This window comes from Hevea brasiliensis, chromosome 13, assembly GCF_030052815.1.
Source record: "Hevea brasiliensis isolate MT/VB/25A 57/8 chromosome 13, ASM3005281v1, whole genome shotgun sequence".
NCBI lineage: Eukaryota > Viridiplantae > Streptophyta > Magnoliopsida > Malpighiales > Euphorbiaceae > Hevea > Hevea brasiliensis.
In genome coordinates, this window is record NC_079505.1 from 76,100,058 (window position 1) to 76,112,325 (window position 12,268).

General features: G+C 33.2%; 1 protein-coding gene and 1 long non-coding RNA gene across 9 annotated transcripts; one reads left to right on the forward strand and one right to left on the reverse strand.

The window, feature by feature from the left end:
• Nucleotides 1-1,354: 1,354 nt before the first annotated feature.
• LOC110637940 (protein ALTERED PHOSPHATE STARVATION RESPONSE 1) lies at nt 1,355-10,222 on the forward strand. 8 transcript variants are annotated; one of them, XM_058132222.1, is made up of 7 exons: nt 1,355-1,680; nt 2,154-2,326; nt 2,753-3,638; nt 5,210-5,394; nt 6,187-6,410; nt 7,203-7,539; nt 9,510-10,222. In XM_058132222.1, exons 3-7 carry the CDS (start codon nt 2,834-2,836, stop codon nt 9,957-9,959), a joined length of 2,001 nt encoding a protein of 666 aa, XP_057988205.1. In that variant the 5' UTR covers nt 1,355-1,680; nt 2,154-2,326; nt 2,753-2,833; the 3' UTR covers nt 9,960-10,222. The 8 variants fall into 8 exon arrangements, with proteins under 8 accessions (XP_057988205.1, XP_057988210.1, XP_057988208.1 ...); XM_058132227.1 differs by having other exon boundaries at nt 2,227-2,326; nt 2,750-3,638; XM_058132225.1 differs by having other exon boundaries at nt 2,227-2,326.
• Nucleotides 9,971-11,747, reverse strand: LOC131171929 (uncharacterized). Its single transcript, XR_009142572.1, has 2 exons — nt 11,425-11,747; nt 9,971-10,553 (listed from the first exon to the last, which is right to left on the reverse strand). It is a non-coding gene; the product is annotated as an uncharacterized LOC131171929 (long non-coding RNA).
• Between the last annotated feature and the right edge of the window lie 521 nt (nt 11,748-12,268).

Genomic DNA, 12,268 nt, shown 5'->3' on the forward strand with positions numbered 1-12,268 from the left:
TTACAAATTTTTTTGTATTATTTAAAGATTAAATACAAGTCAATATAATAATATTTTATCATTCAATCTCAAACAACATAAAACATATATTATATTTTTTCAGTTATTTCAATTATAATTTATAATTGACTAAATATTTCTAATTTCAATTAAATTCAATTTTTTTATCAATTTTAATTTGATTTGATTAACACTTTATAATTAATAAAATATTTGATTAGTTAGAAATTTAGTTTGGCTAATTAAATATACACCCTTAGCTGATACCCAACATAAATATTTTAGCTCCGCCCCTAGTTGGAGAGAGACTGGAAGTGGAGAAAAATTAAGAGGGATTTAGGTCTTCAGGCATTTGAGTAGAATGGGACTTGGTTGCGACACTTTAAAAATAGAAGTAAATGGATAACACGTGTTATACAATCCTATTTTTTATAAAGAAATTAGGAAGCGGAGACTTGAATTTTTTAGCCACTAAATTAAATTAAATTAGGCTTATATAATCCTATTCTTAAAGCACAACATCTAAACCATTCTTGTTAATTTTTTTAATTATTTTTTTTATAAATAATTGAATTAAATAAAATAAAAAATTATAAAAATTAAATCAATTCATCGATTTTTCTTTTCTCATTTGAACCAAATTTTATTTACCCCTATTTCTTATTTCTTACTTTCTTCATACTTCTATTTAATTTTTTTTATTTATATAAATATTTTTTAATTTTAGTTGCATGGATGGGCCATAGCATTGAAAATTTGTACTCTACTACAGTCCACAAAACTATTACAGTAAATCTCTCTCTCTCTCTCTCTCTCTCTATACATATATATGACCTCACGCCATACAAAACAATAACACTATTATTATTTTTTTTTATAAAAAAATACTATTATTATTTTTTTCTTATTACCATATTACGGAATTCTATTTTTTCTCTTTTTATTATTTTTATTCTTTTTATCCAAATAAACGTTTATAATTTGCAATAAAAAATACGAATTTTTTTAACTAATGTAACATTATATAGTTTTATTAAAATATATTTATTTATTATTAATTTTTAATCGAAACTTAATATTATTACATAAAAATATATAAACTTAGAATTAATTCTTCTGGTAAAAAAAGACTTAGAATTAATTCTGAATAATTTTTTAAATAATTATCTAAAATTATAAATGCTTTTAAAATAAGAAAAATGATTAGAATTAAAAAAATGTACATAAAAAATAAAATTATAAAAGTATGCCCTTAATTTTAATATTAAAAATAATAAAAATGATTCACATTAATTTTGCTTAAAAAAATAATTTCCACGTGTCCAAAGGAGACCCATGTCTTTGCGAGTGCGATTGTGTCGTGCCCGCTTCTTCATCGATCGACAATGCTAAGTGCAACCATGTCTTTGTAATGACAACTCATGTAAAAAACATCCATAGCTTGTCCCACTCTGCTTTGCCGTGCCAGTGTGGTCTCTGGTTCTTGTTTGTACTCCAGGAAAAAAGCTTCATTTTTTCTTTTCTTTTCAACAAGAAAAGTTTGGTTGCTAACAGTATAATAATGGGATGTTGCTAAAATGCACCATCTCTGCTTTGGATGCTTCTCTTGCTCTCGGGTTTCGAGCTTGACCCCTCCATCTTCCTCTCTTTAATGCCTTTGTAAAAGCATAGATATTACAGGTATGCACTTGGAAACGAGTTGAGAGAGTTACGTTGTTTTTGTTGTTTTCCTCTCTCGAATCATTTTGGGGTTTTTTATACGTAGATGATAATCATTCCTATGTTGATGTTTTCGAAACCAAGTGTGGAGTAATGGGTAGTCGTTCCTTTTCCTAATAAGAAAAGAAAAGAAAAGAAATAAAGGAAAGACGGTACTGGTTCAAGTAGTTGTTTTATTTAATATTTGCAGCTCTAAGAAAATAAAATGGAAGAACATTGGTCTTCCCCCCTGTCTGTCTGCCTGTCTCTGCCAGTTTCCCTGTCAGTGACGTTTTCTTTCTTATCTTGTTATTTTTTTAAAAAATCTTTTTTTATCGTTTTTCATTTTTAGAGCTCAAGGCATCTCGTGGAGATTCTTCTTAGTTGAGATCCATTTGGATTTTATTTTTTTTCAAAGACGATCAATTTTTTTTTTTTGGGTTCTTGGGTTGCAGCTTTGTTTGTTTCTGAGCTATGGAGAGTTTGAAGATGGGTACTCTTTTAATAAGCTTTTCCTTTCTTGATGAGGCCTGAAAATCAGGAAGGATAGCAGAGTCATGATTTGGGGGTGAAAGCCGTGTTCTTTGGGTTAATCAGCGATTTTATCTGCAAGCAGCTTTTTGCATATGTATGTATTGGCATTATCTGAAATTGGCTATTGTTGTGTATTGCTAATCTCTCCTTTCTTGAGCTTTTAAAGAAATTGCAAGGAGTATAGCTAGTAGGCTATGGACTGGATATCACTTTTTTAACAGCACTAAACTTGAGTAATTTACTGAAAAAGCATATTCACTTGTATATTCTATCTGCAATCTTAGTAGTTTCATAGTTGTGAGACTTTTAAATCCAGTGTTCTTTCTTGATGTGGTTTTATTTCTTCTTTAAGTCTTTGAAGTCAAGGAAACAATGCATCATGTACGAGAACTGCAAGTTTTAGGATTGTCCTCTTCTGGATGTATGTGATTAATTGAGCTTAGGCTATAATTTTGCACCAGGGAGGAATTTGGATAGATGCACTCTTTTTAATATTATGTTAATCTTTCTGACATAGAAGTACGAGGAATTGAAACTATCTTGGATTTGCTCGCTCTCTTATGCCTTCAAGTTAAACTCAATTCTTTTGACTGTGGAAGAAATGGGTTGTGTAGCATCAAAGATTCAAAAGGAAGAGAGGGTGCAAATTTGCAAGGAGAGAAAGAGGCTAATGAAACAATTGGTAGTTTTTCGAGGAGAATTTGCAGATGCCCAATTGGCTTATTTGAGAGCACTGAAGAATACTGGTGCAACTCTTAGACAATTCACTGAATCAGAGTCATTAGACTTTGAAAATACCTATTATGGCCAGACATTGCCTCCTTCCCCTCCTCTTCCTCTACCTCCTTCCCCTCCACCTCCTCCTTTCAGCCCTGATTTAAGGGGGTCCATTGATAATCAGAAAGAAGAAATTGATCAAGAAGAAAGCATAAAAATTGATGAGGATGATTGTTATACTCCACCACCTTCAATTAATAGTTCCTCATTGAATATTTGGGAATCAGACTCCTTTGAGCGGCCTTCTCCACAACATCAAGAGAAGAACAAAATGGTGGAACCATCAGTAGATGAGGAAAATTGGGCAGAGGCTAAGGCAGAATTTGAGGAAGAAGATCGGGAAGAGGAGTATGTTGGGAATGTTCTTTCTAATTCACTTACCCAGATGCAGCAGCGACGGCAGCCTGTAATATGGATTGATGATGACTCATCGATGGTGAGCTGTTGTACTAAAGATACTGCAGACATGGCTATGGTACAGTGGAGGAGCAAGAAGACCTTGGAGGGCATTGTTAAGGAGTTAGATGATTATTTCCTTAAAGCATCAGCTGGTGGAAAGGAAATAGCTGTTCTTATGGATATTTCCAAAGGGGACACTCCTCTGCATCAGATTTCCAAAGAAAACAAAAGTAAACGCTGGCTTCTTTTAGTAATTTAGGATTTATTTGATCTTTTTTTTTAATATCCATAAGTGTGTGCATGTGTATGTGTCTGAGTGTCCCTGTTTACTGAAGCTATTGATGGGAAAATCTTCGGTATTTTTTTAATCCTAAAAATTGCTTCTCTTTGAACATGATAAATTTGTTTTATACTTTTATAGCTGTACCTGTGGTTCTGTTGTTCTACGTGCTCAGAAAAGGTGGTTATGTTTTGCATCTCTTTGATGGAAATTCTGTCTGATGCTATCACTTCAAATTGCAGTGATACTTGGGCTTTGGTGTGGGATTTCTTCAGTCCATATTTCTATTTTATAGTTAGATTAGAATGGAGATTTTGTGTGATTTTATATTATTTATGGAATTATATCCTCACTACAATTAAAATATCAAGTGCCAACTGGTCCTTGGTGTTGTCTTATTTTTGTTGTTGTATTAATTGAGTAATTTATGGCATCTGAATGAACTTTGGATATGTGGTTATCATTGTAAATCAATGTACCTTTTCTAGAATTATTAATCTGTATAATGTTGTTCTGCAAGTTGCCAATAGGTGAAACAAGTTGGAGTTCTTTTTTTGGAGTGTTAGATTTTATTGTGGACGTCATGATGCTTCATTAGATAATATTTATTATCTCTTATCTATTGGGCAACTGAACTCTAATCCTACTTGGTAGAGGATGGCGTTTCTATTTACAACAGTTGTTGATCATGGTTTTTAATTTAACATTACAAAATTCTTGCTACAGCATTGATTGGGTGTCAATTTATGTCCCGCTTTGTTCACCTGAATGTTGCACTTAACCTTGCTTTAGCCTTTCCATCTTTTATATATATATATATATATATGACCCAAAAAGTTTCATGCTAACTATATTAGCCCTCTTTAAAGTCCATGAATTTCTAGTTCCTTATATTTGTCTCAAAATGTTGGCAGATAAATTAACTGGAAAGCTAGTTGAAGGACTAACTTCCATAAATGCAGTGAGATATAGGATGTACATTTTTGTGAGCAAGTAAACTTGATACAACTTGCATGTGAACAAAATTTTGTCGTCTATATAAGACAGGGAGGTAGGGAGTATTTGAAGCATTATGTTATAAGGCAGGTAGGGTTGGTATAATTATTTGGCAGTTGGCACTCTGGTCTTAATCGCTCGTTTCATAATGTTAATGATCACTGAACAATTGAATTTGTTCCTCTGTGTGTATGTGTGTTGTGTACTTGCTTTTTTGACCATGAATGTGTAACTGATAGGCCCATAGTGATAATTTTATTTTATTGTTCTTTTTTATTTATTCCAAGAATTTTGTTTTTCGTAATTAAAAAAAAAAGAATTTTATTTTCCTTATCATTTTGGCCTTCAATATGCTGAAGTGGTTCCTGCTAGATACTATGCATGTGTACTTGTGCCTGCTTCCATTATCATAAACAACGTCTTGATATTTTTTTTTGCCGGGACAAAAATCACTTTATCTTTATTGTCACTGGCTACTTTAGTTATCAAGTTCCTCATGGAAGCTGTTGTAACTTTTGTTTACAGGGAAAAGGAGTAATTCTGCCAAGGTCTTCAGTGCACTGTCATGGAGTTGGTCTTCTAAGTCGCTTCAGTTTGCAAAACATGCTACTCAGGTTTATAATCCCAGTGAACCATGCAAACCTGGAGCTCATTGCATCACACTTGACAAACTTTATGCTGCAGAGCAGAAACTTTACAAGGAAGTGAAAGTAAGAATGAAATTTCATGGAATATGTGCATTCTTATTTGAATGATTGTATTGTTGGACAATTTTCCTCTCTCTCTCTCTCTCTCTCTCTCTCTCTCACACACACACACACACACACACACACACACACACACACAAATGCACACATATGCACAATGTTACATGATGTTCATCATGGCAGAATGATCTTGTCCATAAGAACTCGGATTCTTTCTTTTTTTTCCCATGTAGTTAACTAAAAAAAGCTCTTTTGTCCTTTCAGTGAAACAACTGGATTGAGAAATTGCAATATTCAAACTCATTAGCTTTTATCTTGGCCATTTGTTTCATAAACTCATAGTCGCCTATTAAAGCTGATGTTGTAAGACCAACCCATTTCAGACTTGAAAATTTTACTGAGATATTTACGTCAGAACTGAAATAATGCACATGACTTTGACTGGACTCATGGTTAGAACTGAAATGTCTTTCCCTGGTAATGCATTCTTGGGTTATGAGGAAATAAATTGAATTTGAACATTTCAAATACATACATAAGCTGTTTTCAAATTACTTGCTAAACTTTATTCTAGGTTAATATTGCAGGTCCATGAATGAAATATTTTTATGTTGGAAATGGAATAAAGTATCTTGTTGTAGTGGCAATGGCATTTTCTTAATCCTCAATGATTTGCACGCGAGGACATCATGCAATTGTGCTTCTTTTAATTTGGTTGCATTTGTATTTCCTCCCACACTGAAAAGTATTTTTGTTATCTAATGTTTTAAATCATCTTTTTATTATATAATGTAGGAAGAAGAAATGACCAAAATAGAGCATGAGAAAAAATCCATGTTACTTCTAAAACAACAAGAAGAAAACCTTGACTGGACTAAGACTGAAAAAACTCGACTGAGTGTCGAGGGTTTGGAAGCTGATATCAGATGCCTGCAGCATTCAATAAGTAATACTTGTTCATCTATATTGCAACTCATTGATGTGGAGCTGTACCCTCAACTTGTTACATTAACTTCCGGGTGATAATACAGACTCCTATAGTATGCTATTGTTTATTGTTGGCACTTGGCATATCAATAATGTAGGACAAGTTAGATGATTTTCACATGTTCAAGAAGTGATTATATTGAAGTTCTTCACAAAACCTGTTTATCATCTCTTGAAGTCATTATGAAATCGATTGCTATAATAATCTCATATTATGATGGTAACAGCATCATTCTTTGGTCAAATGGTTTATATAGCACTTAAGAAGACAGCTCTTCCATTTTGTATGTGAATGGGATTTGAGGCTTTGTACCCAGGTCTCTAGTGACACTGTCAAATGATTTTAGAGTTAAGAAACTAGCATCAAATTTATGCTAGTAACTTTCCCCATTCCTTAAACCTTTGTCACCATCTTATGATCGTGTGATTATTTCATATTGAAGAAAAGTGATTTCCCATCAAATTTCTAATGGGATCACAAAACTGTACATATTCTCTATAGCATTTGTTTGTCTGGCCCATGGATTGAAATGTTTCTGTCCAAATTTCTTTTGGATTTATCAGGGTAAAAAGGGTATGATCTCATAAAACAACTTATAAAATAGGAAATTAAGGACTGCACAACTTATAGGAGAACAATTTATTCCATACCACAATGGATATATTTTTGCTTCTTTCTTCTCTACTGCTAAATTTCTGCCCTTGGGTGATTTCTAGTCAGGTGTTAGGTTTCCTTTAGTATCTTCCATATTTGTAAAGTGTCTCAAATTGATCTTAATTATTCTATATTTTGTCTTCTTTGTTTTGCTTGATTGCTTTTATAGGCTGAAAAATATGTGGAGAACTATGTATGAATGCCATCAAGTTCAGAACCATATATCTCTGCAATTGAATCATCTCACTGATAGTCAAGGAATAGACTTGACTACCAACTATCATCGCCAGGCCACAACTCAGGCTCAGCTTGAAACTGAGGTCACCTCCTGGTACCTTAACTTCTGCAAACTGGTAAAATCTCAGCAGGAGTATGTAAGAACTCTCTGTAGGTGGATCAAGCTCACTGACTGCCTTGTAGATGGCAATCAACATAGTAGTTGCTCGTCTGCAGTTCGTAGTCTGTGTGAAGAGTGGCAGCTTGTCTTTGATAGATTACCCGATAAGGTATTGCCATAACCCTCCTTTGAATATTATAATTACCTAAAACCTTAGTTATGTTCATACATCATGTACTAAAGTTAACAATTTTTCACTTGTGCTTCTTTTGTGGTCAAAGTTTCCATGTTGCGAGCATGGTTTTAAATCACGGGTAATGGAAACAAGCTTGTAACTGTCATAAATGTAACATAATGGCCTGTAGTCATGCTATTTTTTTTTTTTAATTTGTAAAGCTTATGAAATGAATAGATATTTAAAAATATAATAAAAACTAGGATATACAACTAAATAATAAGCATAAAAATATCAAAAAAAGACATTAAATCCCTCATTCTTAGATATCATTAGCACTCTAGCTCTCATTCACTTCTAGATCACCTTGTCTATTTGATAATCTAAACTCCTGAGCTTAGAAGTTTGTGAAGAAATGAAATCTTTCACTTGATAGTTGAAAAATTTGAGAGAATTTGCTAGAAAGGAAGTGTAGAAAGTTGAAGTAATAAAACCAATACGTTTGCCTCTGCCCGAAACAAATACTCCAACTGTTGCCTCTGCCAAAAAGTACTCCCGCTACTGCCTCATGTTATAACAGTGCAAAAAACAGCAAAAGATGCTGCCTTTCAAGTATAATGGCCGTCACAGCCGTTAATTAACGATCATGATAGCCATTAAGTAACAATCGATAAATGTTACTTGACAACTGTATCAACCAACGACCATAACACCCCTTTTTTTTTTTTTTTCAAAAATTCCATTATTTAAAGTCCTTAATGGAAATGGTAGGCCATTTTTCCTGTAAATAATGGCCGTCATATTTTTTAAAACTATGATTGTGAGTCAATTGTTTGAGGTTATGTCAACTTGGGTTTAATTGTTCTGGTTGTGAAAATATATGTTCTGCAAGTATGTAGGCCTCTTTGATATTTCCATGGTTTAAAACAAAAACAATGGGTTATTTTGAGCCTTTTTCCTTCCAAATGTTCATTTAATTGTGGATAACTGTATCCACTTATTATTATTTAAATTAAAATTCCAAATATAAATTATAAATTATTTTTTTAGAAAAAGTTTACATATTAAAATTTAATTAGCTTTGTGTTAATAAATATATCAAACTACTAATTGTAATAATACATTATTATTATTATTATTATTATTGTTGTTGTTGTTGTTGAGAGATTATTAAGTTTATAATATAATTAATATTTATTTAATAGTATACCAGTTCAACCCTAGTTCAATCTTAAATTCTTAATCCTTTATTTTCACCATTTTAATGATTGGGTCAGGTTTGAAAACTTAGTATTACAAAAATGCTTCCTTTGGTTGTTGCTAGTTTTTATATTATTTTTCTTAGAAATTGTATAAATGACATTCAACTTTAAATTTCAATGCAAGTATAGTGACCTAATTTATTATTTGTTTATCATAAATGTGATGCTGCCTCTCTGCTTAACTGTTGACTTGCATGTACAAATGCTGTTAAAGCAGTGGATTGATTTTAGTTTCATGTAGCTTTGCATATTGTTAGAAGTTACATATGAATGATTAATAAGCCTTCCTAGTTTATTTTTGTTTATTAGCTTGGTATCTTTAAGATACCTTATTGTGTTGGGGTCACTCCTGAGTCAATGAATTTTGAAATATGTTGGGTCGTATGCCAGAGGATCTGCCAGACTGGAGTATAAGTTGAATAGTTGGTGGGTAGATTTAATTTTCCGATCTAATGTAATCCTTACATGGTTAAATAATTAACAGCCTGAGTTCTGAATTTGTGATTGCCGAAGCATGTTTTCCTAAGCAACTTCCTAGCACAAAATCCACCATGTATGATCACAACTCTCATCTGCATGGAATGTTTTGTCAGTCTTTCTTTCAGTGATGAACTGTAACATAGGATTGGATTCAGTAATGCGCTTCGTGCATTTAGTGCATTAAATATTTCTCTCCTTTTGATATGTGAATTCTTTATACAGATAGCCTCAGAGGCCATTAAAAGCTTTTTGGATGCCATCCAAATGATAATGCTGCAGCAGACAGAGGAACACAACCTACACAAAAAATCTGATAAACTGGAGAGAAGATTTCAGAAGGAGTTAATCTCCCTTGCTGAAATGGAGAAAAAGGTTAATTGGAGTTCTACTGATGGAGATATGCAATCTGATTTGAGCCCTAAAAATCCCTTGTCGCTTAAGCTTGCCAAAACTGAAGCCTTAAAGAAACGGCTAGACTCCGAGAAGACTAAATATTTGAACTCAGTCCAGGTTACCAGAGTCATGACTCTAAACAAACTGCAAACAGGCCTCCCTAATGTATTCCAGGCATTAATGGGATTTTCAAGTGCTTCTGCTCAGGCCTTTGAGGCTGTTCACAGCCATGGCAGACCAGCAGTTGATTGTGATGCATCAGAAAGCTCAATGAGCTAAATTTGTTAGAAAGAGTGAGATGAAGTGGGAACTAGGTACACGCTTTGAAAATCCATTTGGTCAATATATAAGCCATAGGTGCAAGTTTTTTGTGATATTCAAGGATGCAGATCAAACTACAACAAAATTTAAAATTTGTTTATAGTGGCGGATGTTATTGATTCAATCAATTATACTGGACACGGTACAGTTGCCAGTTGCTGTAATGTCAATGTAATGAAGTCCTACACTTGAGAAGCACAGCTCCTGCAAATTGCATTCAATTGTCTTTTTCTCAGCACCAATCTTTGAGTAAATAATTTTCACTCGTTGATTTCCCCAAGGTTTACCACCTACTTCACCAACCACCACTTCCACCTCCAGACCATCCATTGCCAGACTGACTTTGAAGAACCTCTCTCGAAGCCCGTCCCCAACCAGAACTCTAAATGGCTCTCCCCTACTTCTATTTGCACATGGCATGTGATTCTGTTACTCTTATCTCTGCATTTCCTTATATTCCTTCTGTTAGCCTTCTCTTGTAGAATACTCCATTGGTCTTTCATCCATATCCCCTATCAATACCACCCCTCAAAAATTGCATTTTCCTCAAGGCTGCATTGTAGAAACAAGAGAAATAAATCAAGCCATGGATCTTAAGTTCCTTGGCTAGCATGACTATTGGTAACTTAATCTCGGATTTTTCCACCAAATCAATTTCAAAGCTTAACTAACTCCAAGAATATCTCATTCTCTATCCATTCAAGTAATTGAATACTACAGACAAAGATAAGAAAAATTGTCTGCAGAAGAATTTTCATAATTGTCTTCCTACTAAAAGTTGCAAGAAAGACTTCCAAGATAAAATCCCAAAATGTCCACACATATTGCCGACAGGGTTGAATAGGGAATCCAAAACCTATTGAGGTTGCAACACCCAGGGTAATGCAAAAAAATCTAAATAGCAAATTATGTGAAAGTTCCTCAATGTATTTATTTCCATTATCAGTAAGTTTAATGAATTTCAGCAACACCAATGCATCACTTATGTGCGGAAGAACTAGAGAGATCTCTACTTGTAATAAAATTGACAGCCAAATGCATCACCGAAGCCAGGAATAAAATTGTGAGTAATTGCAAGTGTGGAAAATATGGTAACAGCCAGAGTGTAATTGCTGAGAGCTGAGTATCTATGATACCAGTATTTTCAGATGAAAAAGCATCAAATTCTTCCATAGCAACATAATGACCCAGATAAAGATTAAGAGTGTGCCGACTAGACCCAGTTTCAATTGGGGATACAATACCAAGTTTAGTCCACCATAGACTAATTCGAAAATTATGAGAAAATTTCCTTTTATACTTCCAATTCCTGAATTTATAAGCGGAGGAATTTGACCTTCTGGTGTAATATACTGTTACCAGCAACCCAAGTTTGTTTCACTAGAGTTGATACAGAAGGTTGAATAAATGGCAACATACTTACATCTTCAGCAAGAAAAGTAGTGCGAAATCCCCAATTATCAATACCAGTACCAGAACATATAATCAGCTTTGCTGCTGCTAAAGGAGGTGTGGTAAGTTGGGTTGTAGCCGATCCTCTCTCTCCCTTTCACTATTTTTAACTGAGAAATTCCACCCCACCAAATGAATTGCAACTTGTTGGATATCGGTATTTTTCTGGAGATGAATCCCTGCCTTGTTGAATGAGACAATTGCTTTGTCTTAACATTTCTCAACCCAGCTGGGGAGGTTCAGGAGGTGGCCTTTCTCAAGGAAAAAGAAATGGGTTGTTAGAGAGGGCTGGGTTTGGGATGGAAAGTTGGAACCTTGTATTTTGGGCCAAGGGCCTTCACTTGTACTGTACTGTTGTCAGGCTTTTCAATGACTGATCTTTGGGAAAATAGATAAAAAAAAGGCATAATTTCATAAAGTCTATTTTTATTGTCATATTATTTTCTCATTTTCCCCTTTTTTCACTCTAAATTGAAGAGATTTTTAAAGGTTTTATAAATAAAAAAATATTAAACTTAATTTTAAATTAACTTTTTAATTCTTTATAATATATTTAAAAAGTTATTTTCTTTAACATTAATTTTAGTAATGATACTAAACAGACTCTAAATGAACTCATTAATTTTATAATTAAATTTTATTAGTTCTTTATATTTTAATTTAGTTAACTGGATGCTTATAACTTTATAGATATGATAAAATTGTAATTTGAACGAGCGACAAAATTTTTATTAAAATTATTAAAAAAATTGTTGTGTAAAAATTTTATTAAATTTTTTAAATTATACACGACTACCACAGTAGTTTATTAATCG